The sequence below is a fragment of the Sturnus vulgaris genome, chromosome 2, assembly GCF_052056855.1.
Source record: "Sturnus vulgaris isolate bStuVul1 chromosome 2, bStuVul1.hap1, whole genome shotgun sequence".
In the NCBI taxonomy this organism is placed as follows: Eukaryota; Metazoa; Chordata; class Aves; order Passeriformes; family Sturnidae; genus Sturnus; species Sturnus vulgaris.
This window is the reverse complement of record NC_142244.1, coordinates 7,138,961-7,152,067: the sequence shown is the minus strand read 5'-3', so window position 1 is coordinate 7,152,067 and position 13,107 is coordinate 7,138,961. Positions and strand designations below refer to the sequence as shown.

Below are 13,107 nucleotides of genomic sequence, written 5' to 3'. Positions count from 1 at the left end.
AATTCAGCAGCAACACTTTGGCCTGCCTCCAACTGCGTATTTCCACAGCAACTCCCTTGGACTCAGGAAATGTTTTGAGCTTCCCAAACACCGAGACACTGAGCATGGGCCCCCCTGCAGATTCCTCTTCCCTGTCCAAATAGCCAAACCTGACTGCTATCAACCTGCACTGTGCTCCCTCTGTTAACAGACACTGCTGCCAAGCATAAAAGGTAGCAGAGTAAATTCTGAAGAAAAAGAAAACATTGCAAAAAAATCGGATGGATTAATGTACATTATAGGGTTGATCTTAACGCCTGCTGTTCTAAGCAAGAATTTACATTTCAGTAAAATAGTGCTGAATTAGAAGAGAAGCATTTTAAACTGCTGTTAAGGATTATATGCTTACTTTAATTTATGTGCAAAGAGGTTAATTAATTACCTTTCAAAGCTTTCCGGTATGTTTCCCTCCTTTGAAACCCTTTATTTCAATTTTCTTTTCTGCTTGTCTTTGTCAGCTTCCCACAGATAATGTGTCTCTCTTACCATCAAAGATTATATAGGGAGACATAAATCCACAAAAATTTGACATGCACATGAAAGAGGGAATACAAGCAAATTACAGAATCAATCTGCTCACAGAGAATGATGGATTTGAATTCCCCTATTTAATGTACAAAATGAAGGGGAAAAATTCCAACTGTTTTAAAAACTAGAGGCATATTGCTTCCAGCTGCTACTAATCCTCCTTTCCTATAGCAAGCCCATCAAGCAGGATGAAACAATACACTATTTTGACACTGGATATTGAACAGCTGCACCCCATTTTCAAAGGCAGCCAAGTACAGCAGCACAGCTAAGCTGCATCAGGAATCAAGAATGAGGATCAAATTTTGAGTTTCTGTGGACCTTGCATGACAGTGCTTCTGAGAACAAGACAAGAGTACAAATATTTGCTTTTGCTTAAATTTATTTACTTGTACACCTTGAAACTATGCAATTTCATCTCTGTGTGCTCCCTCTCTCCCTTGCTGTCCTGAGTGGTACTCAGAGGCATGCCTTTGACACTGGCATGGGGCAATCATCTGTCTAACGTGAAAAAAACCTGCAGATACAGTTTCTGATCCAATACAGAAACTATTCACAAAACTATTCACAAACTATTCACAAAATGGACCTTTTAACCCTCCTAACTGCATGCAGCACTTCCATTAAAAAAGTCTAATTTATTTTTAAATTTAAATCCAAATTCTTCCTCACAAGTTTAGAGAAAGAGACTCCATCACTTAAAATATTTAGAATCTATTCTTGTAGTAAACATACTAATAGCAAACCATGTGACTTGAAGCAGGCTATGAAGGAGGTTCTTAGAAATGACTTGAGAACTCCAGAACCCTCCACTCCCACACCTTTTCAACTAATACTTAACAAGTTATCACTAAGGTTATGAATTACTCTCCCAAAGATAACACAACTGCACCAAATGCATTTTTAGTTTACTAAGGAACTGCCAGAATGAAATACAGCTAGGGTATCAGAGTTGCATTTTCCATTAAGCCCATTTTCTCTTTGGCTAGGAAGCCGAAGTTTGGATTCACAGACTGTTCAAACTTCTGGCTCCATATCCTGCAAAGCAGTTAGTGGACTGGATTAACTCATTAGGTCGTTCAGGTATCATCAATCACTCCCCAGGTTTCACTCCCACAGAATCACTAGGTTGGAAGAGACCTTTAAGATCATTGAGTCCAACCCATGCCCTAACATTACCTCAACTAAACCATGGTACTGAGTGACACATCCAATCTTTTTTTAAACACATCCAGGGATGGTGGCTCCACCACCTCCCCAGGCAGACCGTTCCAGTACTTGATCACTCTTTCCATAAAAACTTTTTCCTAAAATCCAGCCTAAATTTCCCTTGGCACAGCTTAAAGACCGTGTCCTCTCGTTCTGTTGGTTGTTACCTGGAGAAAGAGACCAACCCCACCTGACTACAACCATCTGGAACCTCCCCAGTGATCCAGGACTGTTGGTAAATGATGAAGAGCAGCTTCCCAAGCTCATCTGCCAGCTCCCTCCTCACCCTGGGATGGATCCCGTCTGAACCCATAGATTTATGAACATCCAAGCAGCTCAGCAGGTCTCTGACTGCCTCCTCCTGGATAACAGGGGGACATTCTGCTCCCTGACACCATCTACCAACCCAGCAGGACAGTTGTCCTGAGGACAAGCCATCTTCACACTGAAGACTGAGGCAAAGAAGGCATTAAGCACTTCTGCCTTTTCCTCATCTGCAGTTACTAAGTTCCCTCCTGAATCCAGTGGAGAACAAAGGTTGGTCTTACCCTTCCTTTTGCAGTTAACATATTTGTAAAAACATTTTTATTATCTTTCACAAAAGTTGCCAAATAAAGTTTTAAGTGAGCTTTGGCCTCTCTAATTTTTTTTCTACAAGCCCTATCAACCCTCTTAATTACTTCCTGAGAGACCTGACCCTCCTTCCAAAGATGATAGATCCTCTTTTTATTCCTAAGTTCCTTCAAAACCTCCTCCTCTCTCTCAGTACAACCAGACAAATCATCCTGCTGAATTCAAGGTCAGCATTTTCAAGTGCTTTGGCATGCACCTGACCAGCAGCTCAACACCTCAACTGTCATCAGCTACAGAGCACACAACCAAAAATGTTTAGGCAAGGACAAGACCATCTAGAAGACTGAACAAGGACTTGTTTAAAGACATTTTTTTCAAACTGTTCACCCCTGTTATTTTGAGATGAGTCCCTGTCTGGTAGCACCTTCAGCTAATGTTACCTCCATGCTTGCTGCCTGATCCTTTCAGAATGATTAGCTTTTGTAGGACATATACAGGACATATAATTAAGATAGGATACACTTCAGTATTTCAAATATTACCTTCAAAACTTACTTTTACTAGACTCATGTTACCTTTCATGCCTGGTGCTCTCCCCCTGACACAGGAAATGTATCAGTAATTTAAATGTCCTGGGAGCTGACTATAAGCAACACAAGCACAAAATGCAAGTTTTTCTGGTCCCAGAGTCACTGTTAACACTTTTTCCCCTCCAGTTCTGCAGCTGAGGTTCACTTTGTGCCCTCTGCATTCCACATTTTGGCAGCTGTAGAGACTTTTCTGCTGTTCTGTGTGGTTCCCATCATACCCTTCAATAACTGCAGAGCCAAGCTGCCAGCCTGACACACACACAGAGCTTGAAATCAAATCGTTTTACTGGAGTACTTCTCAGACAAGATTAAATTTGTAGAAGGCTGAACTTCAAAGCAGGAAAGCTTGGTTCCAGTGCCAAATGTGAAACCCTGTCTTTGGTGAACTACCCAAACCCACAGTGCAAGAAAGCAAACATGACCTGCAGCCAGTCCATATACTCACCTCAGTTCTGAGCCACAGACTACAGCTTCTTAAAAGAAGCTGCAACCCAGCTTATAACTCACTAATCTGTCCCCTAATGAGTTTAAGCCTTTCAGTACCTTCTCTGTGGTCAAAGGTTATAACATGCAACTCACACTCAGGCCAAATAATATCCTCAACCAATTTAATGCTGACTAGCTTAATTTTCCACAAATTACTACTGCAAAATACATGGAAACTCTTCACAAAACTATCCTGAAGTCACCCCACAACACTTTTACCTAAGTGAAGATTTTAACTTTCACTTGGCAGATATGGTAAAAGCAAGAGAGTTTTGTACCATGGGGTGGAGAAAAAAGTTCAATTATGATGACAATGATAAAGAACTAAGACAATGATCACTTTTCCATGGACACCACATAGGCAAGTTTCTCCTCTGAAGAAAATTCACTGAAAATGTGTAATGTAATCATGGTATAACTTCCATTTGACCTGTGAGATCAAATTCACTAAGACTCAGCAGTGTAACAATGTTTTTTCCATCTAGGAAGGGAAGTGTTCAAGAGCTCCGAGATATATAAAACAATTTACTGTTTTCCCCCAGTCTTTTTGCAAATTCTCTTTCTCTGGAGGTCACTGACCAGCTATTGCAGTATTGAAACAAGTATCAGAGATACAGAGTCATTAAATTCCATTCAATCTGCATTCTGAATGTACATGTTTATACCCATCGATAGCCATCACACCCAAAGCAGACAATTTTGAATTGCTAGTGTGCTAACTTCATGTCATCCAATAATCCTCAAAAGATCCTTAACCAAACACTTCAACAAACAAAACAAAAAATCACAGCCATCCTATCTTTAAGCTCCATGTTGTCATGATGAAGTATCCTAATAAGCATCACTTGGAGGGACACCATCCTCCAGCAGGATCTGTGAACAGCTACAGTTTCTGACAATCAAATCACTTTTATTACGTATCTGTCAACATAAACAGGTATGCACATGGGGAGCCGGGTCTGCATTGAGGCAAACTGTCCGACTGCTGTCCCAGCTCTTGCACAGTGAGCACACTCCTGGCTCCAAAGCTGGACTGCACCTGGGCACATCTTCATTTCCCCAGGACAGCTGCAATGATTTTGGCAGAGCCTGTGGTATCACACTCACCCTGGGTGGGACAGTCTGCAGGGCTGTGATGTAGTTCTCCAGAGCAATGCGCCGACGGTCATTCAGCATGGCTTCCACTCGTGCCATGTGAGTCTCCACAAGCTGCTGTCTTTCGTTTGCTGCTTCTTGTTCCAGTGATTCCACTTTCTCCTGGAAGTGCTGAAAAAAATCACAATAGAAACAGACAAGATTACTAGCATAGACAAGAAAAAAAAGAGCAGAGAAGAACATGAAATGTCCATAAGGTAGATTATTAAATTACATCACACCCAGCACCCCTTGTATCTTAACTGGGGCCCCAGATGCTAAGGTTGTGGTTGCATTTTCCTTTACCTGGATAACAGCTTTCTTGTCAGCCTTTGGCAAGTTCTTTGCTTGGCGTTCTGCTTCTTCCCACTCTCTCATGACCTAATGAACAAAACAAGGAATGTGACTTTCCTGTTTTCCTCTCTTGTCCCATGGCTTAGCAGCAGCCAAGGACTGCAGCTCTAAGAGTCATATTTTCACATTCCTCTCCTCCTTTCATCTCTAGAAAAAAAGGCAGTTACAACATTTTATGAAGGTAGGACTCTGTCGTTAAATTTTAAAAAGACAGTACTTGTGTGCCAAGGTCTCACAACTTTGCTGTGAGGGAAAACATTAACCAGCCCTCAAGCAAGGGAAGTGGAGATCTCCATGGGTGAACGTACCAACCCTTTTTCATCTCAGACAGAAAGAAAACTAATTCCACCTACAGTACACCCTTAGACAAAATGAGAAAATTTCAACTCATTCCAACTGGATCACGCCACCTTTTTTGCCACCACGAAACATTTTCATTTATTTAGGCTGCATCACCAGCCTGAGCAGGGCAGATCAAAAATTACATGTAATTTGTGCTAGTCCAGCTATTTGTCCAGAAACAGGGGTTGTAGAAACACTTCCAAGAACTGAATATGTCCCTCAAGTCCAATACTGTCAGAAAAATAATGTAGGACATCTTTCAGTGTCATTTCTTTCTGCAATGTGAGAAGCCTCCTCTCCCTGTAACACAGAGTAGTAGTACCTCAGTAGTCAGGGAGTGGGTTTACTTGCTGTCCATGAGATCTAAAACCATTCTGTGGTCTTACCTAGGCCCTTCACTCATTTCACACCTAGACAGCAATCTCCTCAGATGATACATTTTATATAGGAGCAATTGTTCCCACTGAATGAAGTGCACACAAATAGGTGACTATTTATGTGCAGGATTAGCCTGATAAAAAACCTATAAGCAATTACTCATAATGTCCATTTATTTTCCTTCCCTTCTCAATAAAACATACACTTTCACAACATTCAATAGAAATAGTCAAGATAATGTTAAAAAAAGCTCAGAGTCCACATGGATAACTGAAATTTTACCAAGACCCATACCAAAGGCAGAAGAGATAAGACCTGCTGTGTCTCATGTTTGCAAGTCACCTCCTGTCTCAGGCTTCTCAGTTTTTCCACAAACCACACCAGACATTGCTAATCAGGCTCTTTGATGAACAGACTGGAAAGTGCTGGTGGTGCCTCAGGGTACCTGGCTGAGCCTGTGCTTTAAAAAAAAAAAAAACCCACACAAACCTGGGCTCAAAGGAGACTTTTACAAGTCCCAGGCCTTGAAATGTAATACCTCTCAGTTCTATACAGGGTTGTAGGATTACTCAGCAGGCTGACACCTGCACTCCAAAACAACCCAATGTACAGGATTTTGTTGTCAAGTTTTAATTTTCCTTTTCACCCCAAACTCTAGAGTGTATCTCAAGACAGTAGTGTATCAGTCACGGTAAAAACAGATCAACTCATTGTCAGTAAAATTATTTATCTGTAGGAAATTCTGGCGTCAATAACAGCCCAAAAGAATAGAGACTTCTCTTTTGGGAAGCTAACGGGATGCTGAAAACTTTAAAGTGGGAAATTGTTTTGCCTGCTTTTGGGCTTCAGCAGAGGCACGTTTAGGCAGCAGTTATAAGCAGAGACCTGAAATTAAATATTTAGAATCACAGTCTTTATCTCACCCCACTCCTTTACTGGAAACTGAAATTTAAGTCCCAAGAACCGTACTCCAGCCTATGTAACTGTCAGCCTAAAACTGCCTCTTCAGTTTACATTGTCTTCTCATCAGACAAATACCCATTGATGGCTAAATTGAAGCCAAACTTTAAGGCAGCAGGAAAACAAAATATACAAGGAATTGTAGCAAGGAACTAGTGACAGAGAACATGATGGGCAGTGCATTGAAATTATAGGTCAACCCCCACATGCTAGTACTGCAGTACTTTGGCACAGGAGGATTCACTGATTCTCTGACAAAACAGGACTAGATGACATTTACTGACACTATTTCTTTCTTTCATCTTTCTTTCTCTTTACCTCTTTAACTATTAAATAAAACATATCAAGTTTTTTTGGCAACAACATCTAACTTCGTTAGGTTTCAATAATGATTTTTGGGTATATTTCAAACCTTCCCGGGTCTGATCCACTTTATTTACAGAGGCTTAGTTTCCTTTGTGTGATAAGCTGGCTCGTAACACCCCCCCAAGAAGTCCCCAGACCCTACACCAGAGCACTGTGATACTGCATGATGTAACAGATCCACAGTCTTGCAAGAGACAGAGTCAAACTGGCCCCCCTCAGGCAAGTACCTGTGTGTTCCCACCTGACCAAATGTATATTAATCCATGGGATTCTAGGCTTTTCAGTGGGAGATCCTCACCACCAAGAAGATCAGATAGAGGGAAACAATGTAATGTTGTTGGGACCCATGGAGGGGTGATCTGCTTCGACTTCATCTCCATCACTCTCTCTGTCTATTCCCCCTCCTCTTTTTTTTTCCATTTCTTTCTTTTCTCTTTCTCTTTGTCTCTTTTAAATAAAATATATCAATTTTTTGGTGTCAACATCTAATGAATTTTGGGTTTTATCCCATTCTGGGGATATTTGAACCAATATTCAGTGTTTTTTCTGCTTTATTTATGGAGTTAGTTCTCTTTGCTCCTCTGTGATTAGAGAGGATTGCAACAGGATGTGAATTTACAGAAGGCCCAAAAATTGTGGCATTAAGCTAAATCATAAACTACAATGATGTGCTCAAGCTTGAATATTGGTCTAGGTTAGCAACTTCATGATTTTCTTCTCCCTCTTCCCCCTTTCTGTCTAAAAATCACATCTCTGACATCTGCCTAATTTTTTGACTCTGAAAGAGCAGTTATAGATTTTCAGAATAAGAGCTCCTTTGCCATCTTTATCCCCCAAACTAACCCTCTGCTAATCCACATGACAAAAGTAAGCACTGTGGGTAATGTGATTAACGGGACCTTTGGCTACATCAGGTCTGTCTCTGTCCATTTTCTTTTTTTAAACCTTTTAAGGCATGGAAGGCAGGATGATAAACTGACAGCCTATACAGCTAGTTGGGAGGGATGTAAATTAGTGGCCTCAGAGTTCAGCCCTGATGCCATAAAATTGAAAGGTTTTGAAAAAAACTCAGAAATACACAGCTATTTGCAGAAACAATATTCCTGTAATGACTGCTGTGCCCTGAGTGATGATTTTTGTAACTGAGAAGACTTCAGGCTTGAGAGCATCTGTGTGTGTGTGTGTGTGCTAACCAACTGAAGATACAGCTATCCATGGGCCATGCTATCATCCACAGGGAACTCCTGCTCCCACAAACAGCATCACTTCAGGGAATTTTGAGTGAGAAATATTCCACAGCACTACAGAAGACCCCAAAGAGGAAGGAGGTGAAAAAATTACCCAGTTACACATGTGCAGAGAAAGGCTGAACTTGGCCTCTGCACTTACAAACCTATTCTCCTCTGTTGACAGCACAGACCTATGAAAAACATACAGATTTTGGGCTCTTCAAGGGTTGGAGGCTTTGTACAGGGAAAATTACAGCTTCTGATTGAGATACAAGCAGCAAACCATTTCAAAGCCAAACTCCTTCAAAAGTCAGGCCTTAGAGCCTCACAGATGCTTTTTGAAATTGGGCTGTAAGGGAGAGCAAGAAGGAAAGAGGCAGTATGGAAAATGTCATTCATTATTAAGAGATCCTAGGTACAAAAATTTCATTATGTATCAAAGCAGCAGAATTGACTCCCCTTTTTTACACTAGGGCACAAAAGCATATCTGCAAGAGAAGAATTCATGGCAGACATTTGGGTTAGCACTATCAGGCCAGCAGAGGTGCTTGCCTGAAGGTTGGCTTAGTGAGAAGGTCACAGTCACGCCAAAAAGGCTGTCTATCTTTGTCAAGGGCTTTTGTTCCATACTTAAGTCTTCACCTTTTTTTCTGGTAATAACATCATTAAACTTCTCCAAAGAATCCTGACTATAACTGAGGGGGGTAATCCTATAAACTGGACAGTTTTAAGGAAGGAAACAGGATTCCCATACACAGTAGTAGAGATGGTGGAATCTAGGGAATACATGATGTATTATTTAACATCTTTGTTGAGGATAAGGACAGTAGGACTGAGAGCAAACTCAGCTAGGTGACACCAAGGTCAGTGATGGGATTAATACTCTAGAGAGAAGGGACGACATTCAGAGGGACCTGAACAGGCTTGAGAGGCAGGCCTGGGAAAACCTCAGGTTCAAGTTCAACAGGGCCATGTGTGGGCTCCTGCACCTGAGTTGGGGCAATCCCAAAATCAATACAGGCTGGGCAATGAGTGGACTGAGAGAAGCCCTGGGAAAAGACTGGAGCGTCCTGGTGGATGAAAAACCAAATACGAGCCAGCCACGTGTACTCAGAGCCCAGGAAGCCCAGTGCATCCTGTATCTAAAGCCCCATGGACAGCAGGTTGAGGAAGGGACTCTGTCCCTCTGCTCTGCTCTGGTGTGACCCCACCTGCAAGGCTGCATCCAGCTCTGGGGCCCAACACAAGCTGCACATCAACCCCTTGATTGGGTCTTGAGGAAGACTATGAGGATGATGAAGGATTGGAGCACCTCCTCTGTGAGGCCAGGGTGACAGATTTGGGGTTCTTAAGTCTAGAGAAGAGAAGACTTCAAGAAGACCTTAAAGCAGCCCTCCATTGTCTAAAGGAGGCCTTCATGAAGGCAGGAGAGGGGACTTTTCACAAGGGGGTGTAGTGATAAGGAGGAATGGTTTTAAACTGAAAGAAAGTAGGTTTCAATTAAATATTAGGAACAAGTTCTTTACTCTGAGGGTGCTGTGGCCCTGGCACAGGCTGCTCAGAGAAGCTGGGGATGCCCCATCCCTGGAAATGTTCAAGGCCAGGCTGGGTGGGATTTTGTGCAATTTGATGTATTGGAAGGTGCCCCTGCCCATGGCAGGGGGATGGAACTAAATGATCTTTAAGGTCCCATCCAACTCAAAACATTCTGTGATTCTACACTGTCACTGGGACTAAACATCAGCTGAAGATGTATCCAAGATGTTGGAACAAGTGGCATGCAATGATCAAAAAAAATCTTGAACAAACACCAGACCTGTTCAGGCTGGTTGAGACCGCAGTATTTTCAGATTATTGCTTTGGAAATAAACTTCCAAGAAGCAAAACTATTCTAGGACACAAGGTATCATTAAGTTCCTATTATAAACATTCTACATGCTACAATTCCAAAAATATTGCAGACAGCCAAATGAAGAGCAAATTTAAGACATGAGGATGTCACAAGATGTCTGAGGAGAGAAATATACAAATATACTGCTCCCTTGAGTAAGGTTCAGTATCTGGTTCATCAGGCTATTTAGCAGCAACTAATTAAGTAAGGGAGCTGTACAGGCATTAAGAAACTGAAAAGAGAAAGAGAAAAAGGGGAATTGTACCAAAACAAGAAACCAGAACCGTGACACCTTGCAATGAGTTAGCTAGCATAACCTCTCCCTGTTATCTTTTGGAGAACAGCAAACATTTAAAGGTTACACATTCATCACTGAATGGCTACCCCTGTTTGCATGGGAATGCAGTTTTCCTGCTACTGAGGCTGATAAATTGATAAATGATAAATTCTTGGGGAAAAGCTTAAAATTTTGTCTTAATGTAATTCTCCTTACAGTACTTCCTGTAAATCAGGAAAGTTAGTAAGCCTTGTTGCTTCAGGTGACACTGACAGAATCTTGGTCTCTGCTCATGTGAACATCTTTATACAAGAGAAAAAGAAACATGAGTTGTCAGAATTTCGTGGTAAATTAAGTGAAATATCAAAAAGAGGATATGCAGAATATTTACTTTTTCCCTGATGACAGTGATATACTTCCCTACTCCTTAGATGATTACATTTTGCATGTCAACTAGATGCATCTGATATTTTTATTAGTTAATTGGCTGTTACAAAATAAGATGTGCACTAAACCCAATACTATTTTAAAACTACCCTTTTGATTAAATTAAATAAATTATCTGTGTTTTGTGAACAAACCAATCTATTTCAGATTATGACATTTATCAAGATTAAAGAATTACTTGTTCCTTTTTTCTATTTTTATTAGAAGAAAACTGGGCATTTCTGCTGCCTTCTAAGCCTCCACTTTTCAGCTTTGGAAGACCTGGATTTTGAATAAAAAGAAAAAGTTTGGTGCAGCTGGAAGACTTGGCTAATGACTCTCATTTGCTACCTTTTCTTTTTACTGAAAAAAACATTGACATCAAAGGTGTACTGAGTTAACTTAATCAGCATTATTTTAGTGTAACAAGTAAGAGTTCCATATTCATTTCCAGCCACATATATATTTTACTTTTATATTAAAAACATACCTGATTTTAAAGGAAATGTAAAAAAGCCATTTTAAAACAAATTGCCAGGAAAGGAAACCAGTGGTATTGGGCATAGATGTTGATGTGAGGAAACACAGAATGGTGAACCAGCTGGCTTTTCTACCTGCCCACAGCATCTACTATCTTTTAAACATTTGACAAGTTAACATGGAGAGGCTACTTCAATTCTGTACAAATCATAACTTAAGTTTCTAAAAATTAGCTTTCCCTTCTACGAGTAAACTCTGATCTTCAAAGCTCTGCAAGGATTCTGTGGACTTCAAGACATATGTCCTTTAAGATGTGATTTCATAAGCAGCCTAGGCAACTAATTCTTTTTTTTTAATGTACTGATCATGCTACATTTTACCAGGGCCAGCTTAGGTTGCTGAACCTCCAGATGCTCATGTTAAAACAGAAAATACACAGTTCACCCAAATACTGCCCCTAATTACTCAGCTTAACCTTTACATACTGGGGTTTTGGAGACAAATGTGGAACCACAGCGAGAATCTGAAGACTATGCCAAGGGAATCTGCACTGACTGTCGTCTGCATTCAGGAAAACCACCTCAACAGCATTTTTTACAAAAATGTTATTTCAAGGGGAAGGAATGGGGTGGTGACTGTATTGTCCACCAACCCTCTGCATGCCTAGCCAAGGCAGGGTTTTTCCTCTGCTAGGCAGGCTATGTGCCTTTTTTATTCTCCAGATTCCCTGACCATTAAATTAGCTCTATTTTCTCTGTTTAAATAGAAGACAGATTTGTGCTTCAACACTTCCCAGGCAGATGACGAGTACCTATCTTCCTGTCTATGACATGTCACAGTCTCAGTATGTGACTTGCACCAGTTGGATGAGTGCTTAGCTAAGATGCCCTACCCAATTTATTAGAAAAGTGCCAGGCACAGCTACTGTGCCAATAGACAGGGATGTACACTAAGAGCTTAATCTCATTTTCATTCATAACATTTTACTTTCATTTTTGGAATAACATTTTAGCACAGAGCTAAAGGCTAATAATGTATCAGTAACAGAAAACCACACTGAAATCCCATTAGGGGAACAAAGTTATAACGAAAAAATGCAGTAAATTAGTTACAAAGGTATATCAAGTGCATCTGAATTGTACTACATTTATTTTTTGTGGTTGTTTCACTGTCAAAAAATATGTACACGAGATTTTCCTTTAAACATCTTATACTTTTTCTCTGTTGTTAAAGCAGAACTGTGACCATTTTTTATTGGCATTATTATTATAAACCTTGTTTCTGAGAGAATAGGGAACTCATCTCTCACTGGATTAAAACCCAGTTACAGTTTCAGGCTACACAAATCTCTTTGGTTGAAGAGAAAGAAAAGGTTGATTCAGTTTGGATTTTTAGTTCAAAAGCACCAGTTTTCCCTCTTTTCTTTGACTTTAGATGCCTATTATTTTACCTTGAGGCTCAAAACCATTAGATGAACTTATGTGATCTTACACTACCCCCAGGGTACAAAGAAAGTAAAGCTCCACACAAACCATCTCCCTCAGCTGCTGCTCCAAGGGAAGGACAATTAATACAGTGGCCAAGTTTTTTACTTTGAAACAGGAATACCTCACAAAACAAATATTCTCCCACAAAGATGAGAGACATTTTTTACAGATTTTTTTTTCTTTTAACCCTTCTAGTAACTGTATGTAGCCACTTATGATCATGGTGAGAACCACAAATGTGTGTCAGTCAGCTAAATTCTTAGACAAGAGTCAGAAAGGCAGTAAATGGTGTGCTTACAGCATTGCAAATTGCCAGGGCACCTGGATGAAGCCTTGGGAAAGAAGAAGATGAAGGATC

The 13,107-nt window shown here is 40.6% G+C and overlaps 1 protein-coding gene across 4 annotated transcripts in view; it reads right to left on the bottom strand.

Annotated features, from left to right (window-relative positions):
• APP (amyloid beta precursor protein) overlaps window positions 1-13,107 on the bottom strand; it is a 203,622-nt gene that overhangs the window by 54,382 nt on the left and 136,133 nt on the right. For all 4 annotated transcript variants that reach the window (XM_014886607.2, XM_014886608.2, XM_088157747.1 and 1 more), the window contains 2 exons: window positions 4,866-4,940; window positions 4,533-4,691 (listed from right to left, as the gene is read on the bottom strand). In XM_014886607.2, the coding sequence (XP_014742093.1) occupies window positions 4,533-4,691; window positions 4,866-4,940 (234 nt within the window). The remainder of the gene's footprint in view (window positions 1-4,532; window positions 4,692-4,865; window positions 4,941-13,107) is intronic.